The 23,936-nt window shown below is 29.1% G+C and overlaps 1 protein-coding gene across 5 annotated transcripts in view; it reads right to left on the bottom strand.

Annotated features, from left to right (window-relative positions):
* Positions 1–23,936, bottom strand: part of LOC129916809 (filamin-A) — an 83,242-nt gene that overhangs the window by 42,755 nt on the left and 16,551 nt on the right. For 3 of the 5 annotated variants that reach the window (XM_055996959.1, XM_055996957.1, XM_055996960.1), the window contains exons 3-5: positions 2,991–3,135; positions 2,585–2,920; positions 2,249–2,263 (exon numbers count right to left, since the gene is read on the bottom strand). In XM_055996959.1, coding sequence (XP_055852934.1) covers positions 2,249–2,263; positions 2,585–2,920; positions 2,991–3,135 — 496 coding nt within the window. The remainder of the gene's footprint in view (positions 1–2,248; positions 2,264–2,584; positions 2,921–2,990; positions 3,136–23,936) is intronic. The other 2 variants (XM_055996958.1, XM_055996961.1) reach the window with 1 other exon arrangement.

The following is a 23,936-nucleotide window of genomic DNA, read 5'->3' as shown; positions in this document are numbered from 1 at the left end:
TTTACTTCAAGAACATCAAGTCTTTTCTGCTCTTCACTAGCTGTATAATGACCCAAAACAGATCTTTTTGGAGAGGTCGATTATATCAATATGGTCCGCATGTTCAATTACTTCACTGAATCGGTTGAAAACAATGACTTATTTCTTTGTAAGACCTGCCATCGGTCCATTATTACAGTGGTGACGAGGCCCAAAGTTTTTTCAATAAATTTTTTGGTGTTTTTTGCGTTTTATTGGCCATAACTTTTTTGCTAAGACAAATAAAAAAAATATAGGTAAAACATATCGAAACGAAGCAATAATTGCCTTTGATTTCAAAATTGTACGAGTTTTGTGACTTTGATGGCTCTCTAAACCTCAGCAGACAAATTGTCTGAGTTTTTATGATTGTTTTATTTTTACAATTAACATCTCACAAAGTTAAGGCAACGACAAATGCATTTGGTTGGTTGCAAACATCGCTACATTCAAAAATGGTAGGCTGTCCCCTGACCACCAATCGTAATCACAACAATCGTTGGAAAACGGAATTGAAAGAGGCATTTTGACTTGATAAACTTGAGATAGAAAACTCTATTTTTTTTAAATTAAAATTGAACGCGTTTCAGAATATGTTTCGAACATGAATTGCCTGTATAAAACCTAACCTAATGTCAGGAGGTTGCAAGTTCTAAAAATGCTTTATTGTTCAATCGATTTTTGTATTAAAAGAAATGGAAGCTCCGAGTGGTTCGGCTAGTGAGTTCCTAACTTGCTAGTCTTTTGTGGTATCACAATGGATCCATAAGGGTCTAAGTGTATCGAGTAATTTGCCTGACAATCACTACAACCTAACCTAACCTAAACAGTATGTTCGTATTTAAAATCAAAATACAGTGTTACCACTTTTAAATAGAATGTACATATTGGTTTTCACTGCTTTTATTATGGATCTTTGTCTCAAACATATTTCAAGGTTATTTCTCAAGTTTAAAATGAATTTAAAATAAAATTTCTATACAAATTTGAAAAAAAGTACGTATACGCCATAGTGACTTGTAATTTTTATTAAGCACAAAATTATATTAATGGGTATTTTAAAATAAAGTTGATAGTCTTTTCCATTGAAAAAAACTTCCGTTGCGAAGATAAGATAGTGCGGTTCATTTGTTTCATCATAACTTTTAATCAACCTACTAATTTATAATTTGATAAAAGAGGTATTTTTGGAAGCAGTTATGTCTGGCAGTTATGGACAAAACATAACATTCTCCAAGGAAGCGTTCATACGTTTTAAATTTCATTGGTATATAAACACGGTAATCATCTAAACATCACTATGAATATGTATTAAATACGTAACAATATAAATAAAGTAAAAGATTTTTGTTGATAAATTTACTTTATTTTATGACATCGATATCAATAAAATACACTAAAAAGTTATTAGATCGTTCAAACTCATCTTTTTGTATTCTACTCTACCTAAATGTCGCTTATGTAGCAATAATTTTAAGTGAAAATTGACATTTTTATTATACATTCCACGAATTTAAATCTTTTTTGGTTCTCATAACTGCTTTCATTATTCATTAACGATAACAACTTTCAATATCATACGAATTATAAACAAGTAATTGCTCAATGAAATTCAAAATAGAACTCATCAATGACATACGCCTTTTGTCAGAATTAAAAAAAAAAAAAACAATTTTGTTCAGCTACACATGTGGTAATGATCATATCAAAATCCTAGGGGTATGCAATCTAAATAATCGAACTACATACAGTCGAGGGCGCTAAAAATGAACACTTTTTGGAAAAAAAAATTAACTAAAATTATAATTTATTTTTTTTAGCTTTTAATTGCTTTCAATAACTAGGCTTAAAGTCTACTAAGCTTATATAGATACACATCATTCACAGTTTATTTAAATTATTTAAATATTAATTCGAGCGCAAATTCCTACTAGCATCGTACAAAAAAATTAAAAAGCTTTCGAAATTGCACTAGTGTTTCTCTCAAAAGCACTATTTTGAAACTCTAACCATCACATTCAGACCATGTTTCTTTTTTTTGAAAACAAAGAAATCTTTTTTTTTTTTTGGATTCATATAAATGTACATTTTTTTTATGCTGTTAATGCCGATTTTCGTTTTCATTATGGTTTAAAGTTTCATGTGCTTCTTAAAGAATATTGGCTTCAAAAATGCATATTCACACAAAAATCAAAGGAAAAACAATTTAATGTTTCATTCCCAGACTTACCGGGGAGGAGGAATGCTGAGAGAATTTTTTGTTTTGTAATTAAATAGAAGAAGAAGAATATTAAATAAATTAATTACATAGGTACATTATTTTCTTTTCTCAAAAAATCAAAACGTTAAATACTTTTATTATTTTATGTTTTGTTTTTAACAAAAGAAAAATTTGTTTTTAACATTCAGTCAATTATAAAAAAAATATATACGTGCGATATGGTTTTAACAAAAAAAAAAATGTAAGAAATAAATTATAAACGATGGGAAAATTGAACGAAAACAATAATTATGTTGACGAAATGAACAAGTAAAATTGATTCCAACATCTAAAAAGTTAGCTTACCTATTTGGATTGGTCTTTGGTCTTAATGGAGCACCAGTCTTCAACTTAGCATTTGGATATTGTGATAAATATGTCATCATTGATTGTTCATCAACATTTGGATTGACTAATTCTTCTGGTTTGATCAATTGACGAACATTTAACCAATCATCAGCCAAGCCCATGGCTTCAGATGCATTTTGTACAGCATCCTTTGGATCCCACATATCCCAATCAGGGCACAAACCAGGTGCACAAGCATCAACCAAGGCACCAACTGCCTTACCGCTAGTCCAGTCATTTGTGAAATTATTAATTGGCATCTCTGGGATACGAGTGTGGATCCAGTTGAGAAGTCTAATTTAAAGTGGAAAAGAATTTATAGGTTAAGGTTAAATCTGATGGAAATTGAATGTTATAAGCTAACCTCTGTTTAGGTGTTGCACCTGTACCGTTCATTTGATTTTCGTCTTCGCCATCCCACATTGGCATTGAGATGGAATAATGAAGAATGAGTGTCCATATTAAGCCGAGAATAAGTTTCAACTTGCAGTCTACAATATCAGAAGAATCTGGAAAGGAAAAAAATTAACATTCAAATTAAAATCTCATTTTAAACCAAAATAATGTATTGGTGTCATCAGAAACATAAAATGAGTTTGCCGTTCAATAAAAGTAATTAGGTACCTACTAATTTTTTTATTTTTTTTCAGTTCCGTGTCGAATTTTGTGAAAAGAAAAGGACCTAACATTTTTAACTGAAATGTAGAATAATGTCCTAACTTTCAAAATAGCAGTTTAGCTTTTTCCCGTTTGTTTCCTTTTTTGGGCAAAAATAATTTGAATTAACTAACATTTTATTAGAAAAGAAAAATACTGAAATCTTTTTTTAAGAAAAGTTTGGCATTTAGGCCCAATTTATTGACTTTCCATCAAATTTAATGTCGCCATTTAAAAAGGGAAATTTAATAATTTGTATACAGTTTTTTAATTTTTAATGGAGACTTTAAAGTGAGTGAATTAATTTGGCCTTAGTACAAAAAACTAAAAAAAACTTCTCGTTTTGATGTACAATTATGGTCGATTTACAGCATTTTTCATTGTTGCTCGCAAATCTGAGAAAATTATTTTCTTGAAAAATCTCATATTAAAAAAAGAAATGCATAAACACTGGAAAATAAAAATAAACATGAATCGCCAATGCAACTACTGTTCTGTTCCCATTTCATTTAAAAAAGTAGTGCAGTACAATATTTGGTTAACCATTTATAATATAAATATACACTTTTCATATAAATATTGAACATAATTGAGTTAAGTGTGTATTTATAATTCTTTAAGATCTATAATATCAACATTGCTTTTTCATTTTGCATAAAAACAAAAATTGCATTAATAATAGAAAACAACAGAAATATAGTATTTAATCAAAATTATAAAGTGAAATTAATATTTATACTTCACAGTTGAAAATGATATCATCAACGAAAGTGATAATTTACTTTATTTTGATGTTTTTGTTTGTGAGTTGAGAGGTACCAGATAACACTCATACTCATACAAAATTACTAAAACAAATATTATTGTATAAAACAAATCTTATACCTTTTTATTTGCACCAAATTTAAAATTTGCAGGTTTTGTTATAACCTTGAAGTTTAATTAGATATGAGCGAGTAGTAGGTTTATCTTAATTAGAAACAAAAGATAAATTCATGATTGATAGGTTTATCTGTATCAACATACAAAAAAAAAAAATAAATATACTGCTGAATCATTTATGGAAAAATTTTCAACTGAGTAATCAACATAAATTCAATTATTCTTTTAACACCTTTAATAGATAGTTAAATTACCTATTTTTAATTTCCAATTATTTAAAAAAACTAATCAATGTAAGAGAAGATTACTTTTCAGTTAGGTGCACAGCTCTAAGCCTAATTACTTTTTAACAATCTTATCTTTAAAAAAACAAATTCTTACTTATTATACAAACTTACAGCATATATTATTAAATTATCTAGTTCTATTTTTATCTTTCATGAACGTGGGAAAATGTATAAATACTTTAAAACAGAGCTGTCGGTCGAGGAATAGAACTTTTTGGTAGCAAAATTTTAATTTTACAACGAATAAACCTTACAATATCCTTAACTTTAAAACTATACAATTTGTTTGCTGTTAAAAAAAAAATCGCAAACCCATAGACTTTTGATAATTTGGAAGAAATATTTTTCGACATTTTGTTCGAAGAAATAGTTCAAGGCTTAAAGATGGTTAGTGTGAGTCGTCATCTTTACTTCGACTGACAACTTCTACGAAAAAGGAAAAATTATTTTTCTTGCAGTTAAAAAACTGGAAAGATATATACATTTATTCTTTGCTGTAATTTTTCACAAAGTGTTGTAGGTATAATCTCAAAGTTTTTTTTTTTAGTAGAAATTCATGTAAAATCCATCTTCCTAACTACTCTTGTAACAAATTTCGGACTTCTGCATGGTTTTTTGCCAAGATGACTTCCGTCTTAAATTAAGCGGACAAATTTGAATTTTTAGTCGATTTTTTAAGATGAAAATTTCAGTTAAAATTAAATAAATTTCATCTTAAATTTAACCGAATTGAAGCGGGTTCTACTTATTTTAAGCGGAAATCGTATTGTTTTAAGAGTGTGGAATTTAAAGTGGAGATCATCTTACTTAAAGGTGCCCTTTTTTTCTCTGTGTAGTTTTAGCTCTAGATCTAACGAATCTTCATTTTTGTTAATCCTGACGAGAACATAAGATTTTTTTTTAAATACTTTCATTGGGAAAGAAATGAAGAAAAATTGGTAGCTGCTCCGAAAAATGGTTTTTGAACCTTTTGAATGCAATAATTTGGTTCGGTTGTATTTCGTTTTAACTTCGGAAGTTGTATCATAGTTTTTTTTTTTTTTTTTTTGAGAAATAAGATGATTCAGTTCACTAACTCACATCAATAGCATTTTTTTCCGTTTCCAAACAGAGTCAACTATTTTTTTTTTGAAGACTGCAATCATTACACTAGTTTTTGGAAAATATTGATACAAAAATAGTACTTTATGGTGCCAAAGGACTCCAAACATTATGTTTTCTTTATCAATTACGACATCATTGTTTGGTATGCTCGGGCGAGTTCAAACTCTTTCCCTCACTTCGAATAATGTCTCACATGTAAATTATAGACTGTTTACTCTGGGCTGTTTCATGGTCTATAAAATCAGTCAACATTCTTCTATATCGTTGCATCTCATGCAATAATTTTATAAATAAATCAACAACAAACTAAGTGTGTACATAATGTGTAGAAGATTGTAGATAGAAGAAGAGTCCTCACTTCTTAGATCTTCAACACTTTATAGATAGCCACTAAAGGCATTTAAGTGCGAAATAGTTACGTTCCTTCTCTCCAGAGGAAATTCTTCCATCAGTATTCATCTACCATGCGCTTTTGTTTAAAAGAATAGAACTTTCCATATAAATTAATTACATATTTATAAGACGAATCCCATTCTATAAATAGTATTACCTTACCATCACTTTCGCTTGACAAAAGAAGACAATGCAAAAAACTCGTCGAGTAAAATCATTTTGAGGACAACAACAATCTTTTAAGATTGTGCAATCAGTCAATTCGATTCGGATAGACTTTTTTTTGCTAAATATCTATCCATGCGTGCACACATAATTATTAATGTTGTTGTTGTCGTTGGTCATTATTATGAACCGAAGAAAGATTATAATGGATGCACTTTGTGAACACAAGAACAGGGCGCCATGCCACAAATAATATAGGACTTCATGGTAGGTACTTGAAATTGATAAGCCAAGAAATGTAATAAATAAATAAAAATACAGAAAAAAAAACAAGTAATTTGAAGATTGCTGTTGTAAATCTATCATGTTGAGCGAGATTTTTTTTTTTAACTTGATGAAGATATTAAGTTACCTACTTTTGCTGTTGGTCTTTTAAATGGTTTAATAATGCAATTAAGTTTATTTAGTATAAATAGTTTTGATAAAGAAGTGTTGGAATTAATTTATTTTTAATGGGTTTTTTTTCTTTCAAAGTTAATTAAATACTTAAACGCTACTGGACACGAAACTGGAATAATAATAACCAGTGCCATGCAAATTCAAAAAAATGATAATGTTAACTTAAATGTTTTAGAATTGTTAGGATCATTTTTAATACGAATTTGTTTGTGTCTAAAGGAAAACAAGCATTTATAAAAATTGAGGGATAATAAAGAGCATCGTATCCTTAAAATAATTTGCATAAGAATTTTGTGTTCAAAGTTCCAACCAATTTATCTAAAATGAAAAAAAATGTCTACGAAACGAAGAAAAAAGGCCACCTAAAAACAAGCGGATTTCACATTAAATTAATCGAATTTGTCTTAAATTAAGCGGAAAACCTTCTAAATTTCTTGAATGCACAAATTAAAATGAAATCTACTCAATTTAAGCGGGAAACCATCTTATTTTTATGTGGAAGCAGTTTAATAAAAAAAAAAAAAACTGGCATCCACTGAGATCGAATCTACAACTCTTGGGCCACTAGGCGAGTGCCTTACCATCAACCTATCTCCTGCTGGAAATAAGTATGGTAAAATGCAACTAAAGCTAAAGTATGACTGTAATTTTGAATTTTAAATTTTGTATCGGTTTTTTTAAGATGAAAAATTCACATTAAAATGAAATGAAGTTCACTTTAAATTTAAGCCAACAGCGTTTTGTTTTAAGGTGGTGGGATTTAAGGTGGACATCTTATTTTAAGATGTCCTTTTTTTCTCCGATCCAAACCGGATCGGAAAGGAATAGGTTTAAATCCCAATTTTAACCAAATTAAATAAGGTGTTCAAAAATATAAGTGCCAAAGTTTTATCAAAAACTGTAACCTATGTAGTTCTTTTCTCTCATTAGCGGTAAGGCAAATAGTCAAGTCAACTGAATGGGCTACAAACAGTCCGTTTTTCAACCAAAGACAAATTTCTAGAGTTTTAAAATAATATCAAAACTCTCACTAGTTTATTTTTGTATAAAAACCCTATTAGCATCAGAAAATTATAAAATTTAAATTTAAAATTAATTTCATTTCATTTTAATGAAAATATTCTTAAAAGAAAACCGACTAAAAATGATTGATTTCTTTATAATTTTATGTGCTTACTTATTGATATTAAAATATTTTTTTTTAATTAAGGGGTAATATCACCTTGTAAACCACGAAATCGAGCGTCATTTTCATTAGCGTATAAAACAAAGAAGAAATATTATTTTCTTTTGGTGTTTGTTTAGTTTAATTAAGGGCCAATTTTTCAATAGTCAGTTAAACAGTCAGTTAGCACTTATTCCTCAAATAGAGAAAAAATCAATTTTTCAACAGCCGGATATAGCTTATTCCTTTAATAAAACATTTATTATAGGAATAAATTTATCTGCTTCTTTCAGAGACGAATAAAAATTATTCGAAGGAATAATCTCAACAAAAATAGTGTGTCAATTGTCAAAGCTGTTTTAAAGAAAATATTGATGAAATAGATTTTTTTGAGATTATAAATTATTAAGATGCTTTTTTTCACAAATTTAAAGACCACTAAATTAAAGACCACGTTTAAAAAATATAAGGGAACACAAGAAAACAAAATTAATTATGAACAAAAATGACGTTTAATTTTGAATATTTTTGAATTTGACATTTTTTTTGTTATTCTGTAAAATAGAGTTTTTTTAATTGAAAAATTCAATTTTGTTATCTGATTGTTTATGAGCCTAATAACTTTATTCGTCGAACAATTAACTGACTGTTTATTAGAAGATTGAAAAATCGGCTCTAAGTATATTAATAGGTAACAGAATAGGCTAATGTTAAATTTTTTAATGATGTGAAATTTTTTAAATGGCGGTGTAGTCCAGGATGATAGTAAAATCCTGTGCTCCCATCGGGCGACCAACTAACTCCTACAGTTTTTAACCGATTGGGCTGAAATTTTGTGTGGAGCTTAAAAATACTATTCTCTAGTGAAGTACGTAGGATTTTTTTGAGCTACATTTATTGAGCTTGTCAAAACCAAACTCCTCACAAAATTTAAGCCTTTTACGATGAGTAGTTTCTGAGATATAGGGCTTCAAAAATCGCAAAAACCGTAACTGACTGACTGACTCACTCACTCACTCACTCACTCACTCACTCACTCACTCACTCACTCACTGACAGATCATCAAAATTATGGAGAACTTCTTGTTAACGTAGAAACTTGAAATTTTACACGGTGATAGGGCTTGTGGTGTATACAAAGGGAAAAATTGATAACTTGGCAATTTTTGAAATAACTTTAAAAATCGGTAATTAAAAGAAAAATTGTCAAGAGAACAATCAAAATTTTATTGATACGAATTTGAACCCAAACTTTAGAACTTGGTACACTTTTACATCTCAGTACTTTTTGTGGGAGCATAATTTCAACATAGGAGAACTTGGATCCTTTTTTAACAGTAATGTTTTTGTTGTGATTTAACATTAGCCTATTCTGTTACCTATTAATATACTTAATTAAACTAAACAAACACCAAAAGAAAATAATATTTCTTCTTTGTTTTATACGCTAATGAAAATGACGCTCGATTTCGTGGTTTACAAGGTGATATTACCCCTTAACGTGAACATCTGCTTAAAACAAAAGTGTTTTATAATTTTTTTTTTTTTTTTGCCAGATGCATTGTTTAGTTGAGTTCAATGGCGAGTAGTGGTCAAAAATGCGGAAAATTTTTGAAGGAAATTGACTTTTAATCGAAATTAGCCTTTTTCCAAGTCTTAAAATGAAATGTTTTTCTTATAAAATCAAATATAATCTTATAAATTTAGAATTTCAAAAAATTGAGAAAATCTGTATATTTATCTTAAGTCGGAAGTCTTGGCAAAATAAAACATGCAAAAATTCATTTAATTTAATAGTAATTCTATTTTTTTTTTCTTTTTCTCCGTTCACTAAGAGATTTAAAAAATCCGAAACTTCAAGTTCGAAGAATTCGTATGTGTGTATTTTATGAATCACAATGTTCTTGTATATTTAAAATGCCGAGTTTTGGATATTTTATATTTTTCATGAAAGTAAATTTCAACTTAAAAAATATACAGATGTATTATGTCTGAAAAAAGTATTTTACCGATATCAGTTCCCAGACTGAAATCGTCATTACCCTTTACGAGCCGGGCCTTGCCCCTGCTTAAAATTTTTGCCTGCTTCCTTTTCCAACGCATCTACTTAATTGAAGGGGTATTTTATCATCTTAAGAACACTCATAACCTTTGAAACTATTAAGCCAACTTCTAACGTCAAAGTCATTTGAAATTTCTAAGAAAGTTGAAATGCATAATATTTACATTTGATAACATTGTTTGTATATTTATTTCCGATAGTAAAAAAGAAATCTTTTGTAAAATTCTTATCAAAACTTATGATATGAGCTTTAGACACATTTTCTGTTGAACCTTTAAACCTACTTTTAAGAGGTACATACCTATGATTCACTGTTAATAAACACTGTGAGTAATTCTATCACCGGCGCATCCGGAGAAGGCTTTCTCAAAAATGTGTGTGACAAGACAATAGAAAAAACAGAACATTTGAATATCAACATAAAAGCATTTTTTCATGAATAACATCATGAGACATAATTTATTTTATTTTAGATCAACATTTCTGACTAACAACAAACACTCTCTACCTGCAACATCATCAATTTCAAAAAAATATAGACTTCAGGGTCTAACATTGTCGGGCTTTTGTATTTGGTATTTGTTTTATCCACAATGTCGATAGTTTTTTTTTTATTTATTTTTATTTTTATCTTTTTTATTTTACTACTTTACAAATTGAAATTCAGTCATTTATTGCCTGGAGCGGTTATAGCAAAATGACGTCATTTACCATTTATGGGGGCTGGCTCTGTGCTTGGTTATCATGGTCAGACTCACAAACCCAAAGATGCATGACCTCACGACAAAAATGCATGTTTTTTTTTATTTTTAGCCTAGTCGAACTTCAGACGTTTTTAATTACCTATACCTAGCTCCTCTAAGATATAGTATTTGTGCGATTGGAAACCTTAACGATTATTGTTAGAAATTCAAATTTATCTTGAATAAATATAACAACAACAAATAAAGGCAAAAAAAAATATATATTTGTTCGTTAGCAACCATTTTTGATAAAAAATAAATGACATCATTTGTAGACTCCGGAGTTATATATTTATTTCGCAAATGAAAGGGAAAAAATAAAATAAATTCTTTATTTGTGTGCAAATTTTTTAATACCAAACAAAAATTTTGTTCAGAAAAAAAAAAAAAAAATAAATAAATCTTTAAAGTAGCTGGGGGATTTTGTATTTGGAGTTGTTGTGAGCGCCATCATCAGGCATTATTGGTCAAGATCGAGGCGATATGACAATTAATTTACACTGCGTTTCTCCAGATAGAGATCAATTTTATATCGATGAAAGAATGGGTCATTGAGAAAAAACTCTATACTTAACAGAACTTCAAGAGGAAGCAGTCAATTGAGTGTATCCAATTTTTGACTGCGAGTAAATATTGCAACCAAATTAACTTTAAAATCACAAACCAGCAGTTAGTTCTTATATTTCACTGGTAGAGGAGTTCATTACTAACAAGATATTCTCCTCAACAAATCTTAGAAAAAATGCAGTAAATTGTCAATGCAGTCAGTTGCAGTTTAGTCAATTTGCAGTTAAGAGTTGCAGTCACCAGTAAGTATTTTTATATTTTTACTGAACAGATTTCAGTAAAAAAATTGCTGCAGTTTAATTTATTGTACTGATATCAGTAAGTATTTAGTCAAAATAATCAAACTTGCCTACTAACTTCTAATTTTGCAGTCAAGAATTAATTTAACTGTGACTAAGTTGACTGCATTGCAAATTAATCTAATTTGCTGTGTTCTTTTTTCTTATAATACAATGATAAACAGAGAAGCGTTCATGTGAACAGGAAAATGTTCGATTCTCTTAGAGTTTTCACTGCTTTTATAAGAAAAACTGCTCTCTGTTCTTTATATTTTCACTGCTCTTTTTCAGAAAAGCTCTTTAAAAGCTCACTGTTTTTTTGTGAGCATTCTGTTATTCATATCTAATTATTTGATTAACCATGAAACAAGCAAAGATTTAGATAAAAGTTTGACATGATGATGAAGAAACAGAGATATTCTATTTGAATTAACATTGTTTCAGAGCAGGTTTTCAAAAAATTATTTCTTATTAAAAACTTTCGAAAATGGAAACTTATTTTTTATTTATTTTGAATTCCATATTCAAACTATTTCAAATAAAGATGAAATTTAAAGAGTAATTTTCGGCCTTAATTGATATTTAAAGAGTGATTAAATAGCAGCTATAAATCGCGTCTTTTTTTTTTCAAAAATCGATCAAAGCATTTTTTTTTTAAATTTAAAAATCTTATAAAAATTGATGTTTATAGTAAAAACTGTTGCACAGTTGTGATTAAATTTTCGCTACAAATCAAAAGACGTGGAGTGTAAATCTGAATTATATACTTGAAAGTCTGAATTTGGACAAATTGAGTGGAAATCATGCTGCTGGTTTGAATTGAAGTAGTTGTCAGTCATACACTAGTATCGTCACTTGGGTACTTAACTTTGTGTATCTTAACACACAAAATGTTTCCATGTTTTATTTTATATATATAAATTTATTTGCTTATAGAGCTACGCACTGTTGATTTAATTTTTTTTTTCAGTAAGATCAATTTCTTGATATGTACATCATTGGAATGAGAACAACACTGTCTCTGTAAGGCTTTTTTGTGTTTGAATGAAAAAAAAAAAAAAAAAACACAACAATCACGTGGATAATTAATTTTGATTGTTAAATGATTTGATGTTTGTTTTTTTGTTTATTTTATTTTTTGCCTACAAATGGATGGAATAAAAATGTTTGAAATAGATTAAAACACGGTTTCTGTTTTAAAATAGGTCTACATAGGTGAGTGCTTGAGCTTGTTCCCTAGATAACAAGGTCTTTGAACTTTTGTCAATTTGTTACATGCTTGTTCTTGTTGAATATAAATATTATAAATAAATAAAAAAATATTAAATAAATAGAAAAAAAATGAATTAAATAAATAAATAAAAATGAATAAATAAATTAGTTAATAATTTTTTTCTTCTTCCAAACTAAAGTACACGGAGAAAGAAGGGACATCTTAAAGTAAGATGATGCTCACTTAAAAACCCACCGATTAAAAAAATACGATTTCCGCTTAAAATAAATGGAATCCGCTTAAATTAAGAGTTGCAGGATCCATCCGCAGTGGCTGGCAGTTTTTTTTTTTTTTAATAATAAGGTTGCCACATAAAAATAAGATGATTTTAATCTTAAATTGAGTGTATTGCTGTTAAATTACCATATTCAAGAAATAAGAAGATTTTCCGCTTAATTTAAGACGGAAGACAAAAAAAAAAATGCAGAAATCCATTTAATTTAATCCAAATAGTACAGATTCCGCTTGTTTTTAGGTGTTGTTTTTTCACCATTGTATGGAAAAAATTGAGATTTTATTAAGGTATTTTTACATTTTATTAATTAAACAACGATCAATTAAAAAAAATTAATAAAATAAATAAATAAAATCTAAATTTTTCATATTCATTGAATTTTTAATTAAGTTATTTTAAAATTAATAAATCAATTAACAAATAAATAAGAAAATTCATTTATTTCTTTATTTATTTATTTTTATAACTAATTATTTAATTAAACAAAGATCAGTAAAAAAAAATTTATAAAACAAACAAATAAAATCTCAATTTTTCCATGCAACCAATACTTGCGTTTGGAAAAGAAAACCAATATTTGTCAAGCCTAACTCTTTGGTATGCCAATTCCATCTAAAATGTCAAAATGACATTCATCTAATCTACTTCAAAAAACACCACAAAAGTCCATCATGACCTCACTGATTGTTCTTAAAAAATACTTTACCCGGATCGTCGTCCGCAATCGTTTAGAATTTGTACTTCTAAGAAATTAATCTAATCGTAGTCAAACGACTCGAAGAAAAAACAACACTTTGCGTCAAGACAAGCTTCTCAAACATAATTCTTTTGATGAAATAGCTTGTGTGGCCATCAGATCCGTCAATTGGTGTTCAAAGAATTTCACTACGGACTTTATATTCTCAGAAAATGATTCTAGAGCCATAGTTTATAAAAAAAAATGTGCAAATTTTGACGTTTGATAAATTCTGTAACTGACATCATGAACCATGACAAAGATTTAAAACTGGTCTCAAAACATCAGTTAATTTGAGATTGCCTTTGTCTTACTCAAGTCGCTCTACATTAATCATATTAAATTAGAGTTTTATTATAGAAAATAAAAAAACAAAAACGTAATCATCACCAGAGAGCTGTTGATTAGACTCGCTTCAACAATAATTGAATAACCGTCTGAAGGTCACACTGGTAATGCTAAAGGAAAATGAGAGAAGAATCGAAGTTAATTGTGTCACCCATCATCGCAAAGCTAGCTTCAAGATCCAACCAGCATTGCAGGCAGGCAGAATAATATCACAATAACTCTTATAGATGTGCCTTGGCTTATGTATGACTGTGTGAATGCAATTAGGTTAACACGATACCAGTCATGGTCTTGCCTTTTCAAGAGAGATATACAAAAAGAGAGAGAGAGAGTGAGAGAGAGATGAATCCGTGTGTGTGGGCATAGCCACGTGATCATCATCATTTCTTGACTTTTTCTGCCTTTTGGGATTCTCATCAAGCCAAAGTGGCTGGATGGAGACTCTCAGTTAAGAACCATCACTGAAAAGTTCGCCCTCTTTTTATTTTTTTGTTGTACTTGATTATCTTTTTTCGAGTCTTCTTTACTCTCAATGCCTGGTCTGGTCTTTCCTCAAAAGGCACACCCAACATTCCATTCCAGACTTTTGTGGCTATAGTTAGACTTACATATATAGAAAGATAGACCGTTCCGACAATCATTCATTTAAGGTTCGGATCTTTTTGAAGGTCTTTACTTTGGTTGAAGTTGTTGTTGTTATTTTTTGTGTCGATACCAAACCAATTGATGTGACACTCTTCATTGTCTCATAAAAAGCAGGAATAAAATAGTTTTTTTGTAGAATCTAGAATAGCTAGTAAGTGTTTTCATTCTTTGGATTCTTTTTTTTTCTTTTGATTCTCAATCGAAGAACATAGCGAAGTGATTTGGAATCAAAAGTAGGTAAATATAAATTGAAATGGAAAGACCAGTTTAGAAGTTTGTTTGTTTTGTTTTGCAACCGCTTCATAACCGGTAGAGATATTCGAAGATCAGAATAAAAATCAAGGGGAAATAGAAGGATTTTTATTTCAAAGTTTCTCAACTAATTTTGAGTAAGTTAAAAATACCGAAAATAAACAAATAATATGGAAAATAATTTCAATTTGTACCCTATTATGTAATGAATGTTAATCAGTATAGGTACTCGTTATAATGTTTCCTAATCTATATTTTATGACAGAGTGAAAAGTTAGATGTACTATATGATAAATATTTATGTACTGAATTGTACAGTTTATGTCTTCAGTACTGACTTTTAAACCACTCAAGGAAGAATTTTATGCAAAGAGTATACTACTTTATTTACCCAATACAGAAGTTGATGTATTCTGAATAAAGTTAAGTGTACTGATCACAAACATGTACTAAATTCAAATTTGAAGTTACTCAATAAATACTTTTATCTACTGATTAAGACTTTAATGGAGAAGAAGTATCACAAGCATTATGTGCTAAGTACAGCTTTTTATGTAAAATTTTTTGACAGAATTTTAAGTTTTCAGTTCAGATTATTAATTCTTAGTGTACTTAGTACAAATACTCTAAAGAAAAAATAAGTTGATAATTTTCGTACATATTACTTTAACTGTATACTTTGCTAGTTTGCGAAACTTGTTGTAATGAATGGATTTCTACTTTTTTTATTTTAAGTTAAAACATTAAAATAAATGCAAAAAGTATCTACTCGCTGCGCTGGAACAAAGTACATTAACATCAGTACATACAAAATCAAACACAAAAGTCTACTCAGTACATTCTAATCTCGGAATAGTTTCATATAATTGTTGTGTTGAAGTTTGTGTTGAGAACATACATTTTTTTAGATATGGTTGTATAGTATAGTACTGAGCACTTATTTTTTTTTTCAGTACCTACATGAAATTTTGTACTCAAGTCCGTACTCAGTACATAAAATTCTCTAGAACGCCTTAATATAAATGTATTGCACGATACCTTCCCATAAGAATGTATTAAGCGACATTTCTAAAATTGTTCAGGAAACGCTAAAAACAAAATTATTCTGTGAGGAAATGTATGGGCTGCACAGTTTTATTTTCTCTCTAGGTTCATTTGTATACATGATAGAACAACAAAAATGGTACCAAACATTTCGCTTAATACATTCTTACGGGAAGGTGTCGATATATACTCAGCATATAAGTCTGTACCTACTTAGAACTTAAAAGTTTGTATTGAGTAGGTACTTAAAAATCTATACGTACATATTTCTTCCTCTTAGCGGTTTATGATTTATGGATAACTTTAAGGTTTACTTAATATGAAACTTTCAGAAAAGAATTGAATCAAAAATTAAAATTAATTAAATTAAAATTTTTTGTTAATTGTTGATAGGGACTAAAATAATAAGTTAGCTTGGAATTTACTTGAAGTTTGTAGAAAAAATACTGATAAGTGCAGTTACAAAAGTTTGAACTTTCATTCCTTTTCCAAAATTCAAACTCTGTCATCTGATATTAGTTCAAGGTCATCAAAATTCTTTAATCACAAAATGCCAAATAAAATTGATGACATACATAGTTCATGTGATTTATTATTCCAAAAAAAAAAAGTCGATTCTTGGTTTGTTTAAGTTTTTATCTTTTTTGCAAAAAGAATATCTTAGATATGAAGAACTTAGGTATTTTTTGCAAAACTTATCATAGATAATTATTTTTTATTGATTTAATGGTATGTTTGTCCAAAATTCTAAAATCCCGAACATATTATAATAATTTGTTTGATTATCACATTTAAATTAACTTTGTCAAATATATTTTTTTGCTATATTCAACACATCACACCCTTTACTCATTCAAATTGTAGAAAACCCATTGCCATCTGTTCAAATAATTAGTGTTATCAGTTAAACCATAAATAACTCATTTATCATGGTTGAAATTTTGAGTTTTTTTTTTTCTTCAAATTGTAGGTCATTAACAAAAATATAATATGATTCATTGTATTTGGCAAAATTTGGATTAGTCAACCTTCAAGTAAAAAACAAACAAATAACAATGATTTGCGCATCCGCTCAGTACTTTTCCTTCTTAACATTGACGAACTGATAGATGGTTTTTTTAAACAAAATTTAATAAAATTCAGAATTTATTAAAATTCTGTTACTAAAAGAAAAATTACTTAGATAAAGGGTTTATTGAAATAGGAAGCTAGTGTAAATGCTCTTTGAGGCCCTCTTGCTAAAGTATTTTCTATATTATTGTACCAACCATAATGATAAAATGAGTACTGGTTTTAAGGTTAAAGTTGTAATTTTTCTTTTCATTGAGAGAAAATTCCTGGATGTAAAGAGAAATTCAATGAAAAACATTGCTAAAGAAGTGCGTGGGTTTCATATTATGAACTAGCTAAGTCATTTCTTATTACTTAGCCTAGATTCTGTTAATGTAGATACAGAAATACGATGCCAATACAATATAGTGTTATATGTTAATTTTTTCCACCTTCCAACATTATCAATGATTAATTTAAAAAAAAATAATTTCGGTCAAACATATGCGCGTGTCAAGCGTGTGTAAGGAAAGTCGAAATTGAAAACGTGAATATGAGATTAATAGGACTCAAAAGAAAACCGACAGTATGCGTTAAGTTACCGGCTTATCATGGCTTAAAGTAAACAAAAGAATTTCATTATATCATTATTCAAATTTCAAATTATGATAGAAAATTAAAAGATATGAATATAGTTTCATAAGTCATAACTATGTATATGTAAGCAGAGCTATAGATAATGAAGATAGATTATGGCTTTTGATTTTTTTTAATCCATTTCATTAATATATTGGAAAAAATTGGAAACAAAAAATGTTGAAATTCAACTTCGTTTATTTGCTTGATCTCAAAAAAATAATTTATGTTTAAAATAAATTCAGGATAAACTTAGTCTTCTAGTTCTAGATTGTAACATTTGAGCCCTTTTGCTGACTGACTTTTCTTAAAAGGGAAGTGAAAGAAAGCCAAATTTATAGAAGAAATAAAATTATTAAAAAAAAAATGTTCCACATACACCCCAGTGATCGCATAAGTTTAAATATTGAAAATTGAAAATATTTTATGAAAAATTAAAATTTCACAGAGTACTTCTAAGAACTTCTAGTAAACGAAGTTTACTAGAAATTAGTAAAGCCAGTTTTGGACAAAATTTTAATAACTCAAATATTATTAGTTGCTGGATATAACACTTTGAAAGTAAGATAAAAATAAAAAAAATGCAAGTTGCACATGCATAATTTAATTTCTTATCAGAAATTGTACGCTACTTTATCACTCAAACTCTAGGCCTTACAAATAAGTATCAATAAAACTTGCTTAAACTATTCCATCATAGACTCATTCGTTTTCTTGGAAGAAGGTTTGTTGAAGTTTAAAATCCAGACTTTTTTTTTCTGTAATAAAATTTCTACTGAAAACAATAAAACTATAGCTCTTTATGGAAATATGATTACATCTTCTGTCCTCCTCAAATGACAGAATGAATGTGGTTTCAATAGAAGTAACTAGATGATACCTATCGATCTATCACCTTCACTATTTATTATAGTCTTCAAAAAAAAAAAAAACTTAGCTTCAAACATAAAATTTGCGTTACCTTCATTGTCTGAATAAATATTTCTATATGCCTACTTTCATACATACATTTCTGTTAGTGCAACACAAACCTACACCAAGTATAAGATTCTTGATGTTCTTGACGAAAAAAAACTGCGCGTAGGCTTCTACTGACGCCAGAAATTATAACCAACTGCTTGTGAAATGCTAGCTTAGCTAGCTAGCTAGCTCAGAAGTCTGTCTGATTGCTTGCATTTATGAATGAGGAAGGAATTGCATAATACACACACCACACACACACAAGACAACAGCAGCGCCTCTGTCGGTGCGATGTGACACCAACGCGCTCGCTGGTCGAGTCACACAACTTCTTAACCTAAAGGCATTAGGGCAATGAACTATACGCAAATAAAATATACAGGGTGTCTTGTGTGATGTTGATTTTTGTGAGTAATAAAAGTAGTTTATAGAAAAGAAGGTTTTGCAAAGGTATTTGGACTGAAGTTGGAAATAGTCTGAAGACCTTGTTCATTTGAATCAATTTTAAGAAGATCAACTTGCTTACTGTTAACAACTTTCCTATTGCAAATTTGATCGAGAGCAATGATTAACGAGAGGATCACCTAGCAAAAGAAGAATATAGTGCATCAAAGCTAACTTTTGGAGAAACTGAAATATATTTCGGAAGATTTCTCATTACTTTCCAGCCTTATCTATGTGCCATTAGAAGGACTAAAAATTGATCTCTTTCGTTTTAAACTTCCTGCGCGTACAAGTTGAGTATTATTTCTCTGAAAGGAAGAACCATCACAAAGGCCTTTAATAAAAAAAAACACCCTGTGAATATATTGAACTGTAAGCATGTTTATACCGTAAAATAGTTAACTCTGTCTGCATGCAATCAGCAGCAGAGCAACCAGCAGCAGCAGCGGTTCAATTTTTATAGCCATTTATATTTTTTTTTTTATTTTTATTTTGTGGTCGTTAAATGAAATTAACAACAACTTGATGTATATGTTTGTACTTGTCAAGGCTTTAGTAATTAACGAAAGAGTTTTTTGGTCTTTGTTGGTACACAAATTGAAGTCGTGGTTCGTCTCAAAGCTCGAAACAGTTATAAGAAAATGTTTGTTTAGTTGTTGCGGATTGTGAGTTGTGAACCCACGCAAATAATAAAAACCAGCCAATTGATTTTGTTTTTTTGTAATTTTGTTTGTATGTCTTATTTGGCTGGCACAAATATCAATCCAAAGAAAGAAAAATAAAGATGGGCGTGGGTTTCTGGCCAATAGGATGTATGGGACAATCCGATCTGCAATGATCCAATGAGGACTGAACTGGCACGCTTATGATAATTATTTGGTATACTTTATTTATATTGTGAAACGCAATAAAATTATTTTAATGGATTTAATAAATTTTAATAAAAGTGCGTTGTCATAATGGATTGGTTTGACTTTAATTTCGCCATAAATGGAAACCAATCTTGATGAAGTCTAGACGAGTGTAAATAAAAGTTGTCAACCTTTGTAATGCCATCATTTTTCATGACTATAACTTTACTAATAACTAGGTATACAATACATATAATAATCCATTGAATTTGAGAAATTGAGAATTGAGAAAGAATATCTAATTAAGGAATAGAGGTAAAATAAAGTCATAAATTACATACCACTTTTAGAATGAATAAAGAATGAATCAGGCCCGTAGCCAGAGTTGATTTTAAGGTAGGACAACGGTCTTATCAGATAGGGCATTGACAATCTCTTAAATTTTTTTTTCTCAGTCAGTTCTCAACCTATTCTCATAAAAAGTACCTCGTTGACTTTTAAAATATAGAATAATTATAGTATACAAATTAAAAATTACATGTTCTTTTAATGGTGTATGGCTTAGATCGATAACAAAGTTGAAAATATGTAGTTGAAAACAGTGTTCTTAACATTCTTGATCTTACAAGGTTACAAGGTCAAAACCACTTGTATTATATGTACCTGAAATGGAAATTGACAGCGCTAAGACTTTTGCAATTTCTGTTTTCTGAACGAAGGTAAAAAAATTAAGGGTATTCTCACGATTTTGTGATTCTACTACTTCAACTACATAGACAAATTTTAAACCATTGTATTTTTTTTTGCAATAGGCTTAGGGTATAGCAAAAGTATACAAGTTTAAAAAAAGTTGTAGTCTGTATATTTGGTTGTTTTAGTGTAAGAAAATGTTACACTTTTGCACTTTTGCAACGATACAAGGCCATTTGCATGAAATCGAGAATACCCCTATTGTTTTTGTTTGCCCTAAATCCCGATTTTGGAGGTTTATTGACATTGAGTTAAGAAAGTAGGCCCCTTAACTATGTTCGCAAAAAAACGTACCTACTAAGTCTTCACTAAAGTAAACTTTAAAAAAATGTTTGTTTCTGTCACACAGCCCCAAAAGAAAAAAATGAAATAAGGCCCCAAATTGGTGTATTTTTTCAAAATGAAATTATGTCCCAATAAGGCCTTAACTTGCTGCCGATTATAGCGATCAGGAAAATGAATCAGGACAAAGTTCAAATAGATATTTTGTGATGTTTCGATTCTGGGTCCTTGATTTTACAAAAGTTTTTTTTTTGTATAACTATTTAGTTTAGCATTTTCGAAATAAGGCCCTCAAATTGTTCTTAAAATTAAATGAAAGTTAGCCGCAAAATTATTAAGGCAGGGAATTTTTAAAGAGTAATTTTGAAGGAACGGCATCTTTATAAGCTGGACATTATTAAAACTAGAGCTCTTTCGAAGGTAGGCCATTTTCATAAGTGCAGCCTTTTTGAAGTTAGTGCCATTTTTTAAAACTCGAACATTTTTTAAAATATGACATTTTCATAAGTAGGGCATATTGTAAGGTAGGGCATTTTTGAGACAGGGAATTTTTTAAGTTGAAGCATTTTTGAAGCAAGCCATTTTATAAGAAGGGTATTTTTGAAGGTAGGGCATTTTTCAAGGTAAGGCCTTTCTAATGGTAGGGCATTTCTTAATGTAAGGCCTTTTTTAAGGTAGGGCATTTTTAAGGTAGGGCATTTTAAATTTAAGGTAGGGCATTGCCCCTCAATTCCCCCCCCCTCCCTGGCTACGGGCCTGGAATGAATTAAAAAGTGTGTTTGAATTTTGAACTCTTAAGCATGGACTTTTGGATAGAACAGACTCCCGTAAAAAGTTGTGTGTTTCAAATTTAATTAAATCACAACTTCTTCTAATGACTATGATTTTTTGAACAAAAATAAAAAACAATCTATGGTAACTCTGGTGTAAACTTGTTCTATGTATGTTAGGTATCATCAAAACCACGTTGATGGACAACCGGTCGCGCATGCAATTAAAACTCCATAGTCCATATAGCTTTTTTCTTATGGCAAATAATGCCGGTTGTCTATAATTAAGTATTTTATTATTGACACCTGTATTCTATATTGTCCTCTGCATAAGAAACAGCTAGAAAGCAACAACAAAAAAAAAACTAATTCTCAAGCTTGTTTATGTTAAAGATTCTTCTCCATAGCAGTAATTTTTCTTTATTTAGATACATAAATACATACGATGATCGTATTGTAATTGTATATGTACATATCTGCCTTGCCTAGTTATAAAAAGAACATTAAAGTTGAACTTTAAATGCAAGTAACGTATTAAATACTTGAGAAAAAGACTGAAAGAATGACACCAATGATCGTTTGTTGTATATATTTTCTAATTGGCATCAGGAGAGAGGAAGTGATATGTTTTATACTATGTTTTTCAGAAAGGAGTGAAATTTTAAATTCTTCAATCCAAATAAGAAGCAGATAGATTTCAATCTAAGATTATGGTAAATAGCTAAGTTCAAGTCTTTAAAAAGGCAAAAAAGTTACATTCTTTCTTTTTCTTTGACAAAACACTTGAATTCTTCAACATACTTGAGCAGAGTTACCATAACAGTGCGGTGCACTTGATTAAAGACAAGGATAGAAAATACGGGTTTGTAGAATTCGTTAAAAAAAGATTTTAGTTTTGAAAAAAAGCTAGAATTAGACGGTCAACGAAATCGTTCAACTCGTGGAAACTCTGACGTACATAAAAATTACGTCAAAATCTTTATCAAGGGTGTAAAATTTAATGATCCTGGCTGTTTTCTTAACAAACAAAATTATACTTTTGAATACGAAAAATTTCCTTATTTCGTGAAAGAGATTTTAGTGTTTTTTTTTAATTTTGAATATTTTCAAAATATAATTTATTTTTTTCTTATTGAACCTAATTTAATGGACCGCACTGTATTGAGTATGTTAAGATGAAAAATCTATGGTGATTCGTATTAACCGTGTTAAATCAAGTGCATTGATGTTCCATATTGAATGAAGTCATTTGTTTAAATGGAGTTGTTATTGTTGAACGTGTGTGTTAACATTTTTTATGTTTTGTTTACGAGGACGTACATGTACTTTCTAAAAGTATATGACCAAAGTAGGTCATTAATTAATGTTTTGCTTGAAGTTCAAACATGTTTGAATTTAAAACATTTAAAAAAAAGTACAAGTATCTTAACAAATAAAGAAACAAAAAATACAAATGTTCATGTAGATGCAAAATAATACAAAATAAAAATAGAAAATAGGTACATAGAAAAAAAGAAAACTGTTTAGGAAGTGCTTGTATTCAAGGTGTGATAGAGCACGAATTCAAGTACGTGATTCGATTTAAAATAACAATTGAGTTTGTCATCAAAAGCTAAGTTTTGAAACGTTTTTAGCTTAGAAAAAAGTAATTTTTGTTTTTAAATTAGAAGAAACAAGTGAAATAAATTATGAAAAAAATGTATTGTAATCTACATACAATTATGTTTATGAAGATAAAATTTCATGTGTTCATTATTTTGAGCATGTGGTTATTTTGTTTTTGTTTTCCTTTTTCATACCATAGAAATACTAAGAAGATATTTTGCTCAAAATATGATAAGAAAATTCCAGGAAACCTCATTTATTTTCCGTGGTTTTTGCTCAAATGGAAATATTAAGGAATTTCATAAAAAAGCAACAAATATATTCTACAACTAAAAAACGAAACATTGGGCACAATAAAAGTATTATTACTATCAATATATAGTATTAAAGGCAAGGAGAACAGGAGATTTGATCTCCGATACTAAAAATATTCCAATTTTGAGGGAAAAGTCCAATGTAAAATTTAGTGATATCATTATTTGGTTAATTTAAACTTACATCAAAACAACTTAATTCATCATTTTAATATTTAATAATGAATTGTTTTGCAAAATAGTTCCAAATAAATGCTGATGCTTTTTTACTTTTAATCATTTAAGATGAAAATGGTTAAGGAGAAGTAAAAAAGAAAAAAATTATAAAAAAGGGATACAGCAACCCCGTGGAA

The sequence above is a fragment of the Episyrphus balteatus genome, chromosome 3, assembly GCF_945859705.1.
Source record: "Episyrphus balteatus chromosome 3, idEpiBalt1.1, whole genome shotgun sequence".
Lineage (NCBI taxonomy): Eukaryota > Metazoa > Arthropoda > Insecta > Diptera > Syrphidae > Episyrphus > Episyrphus balteatus.
This window is presented reverse-complemented; position numbering and strand designations above follow the sequence as displayed.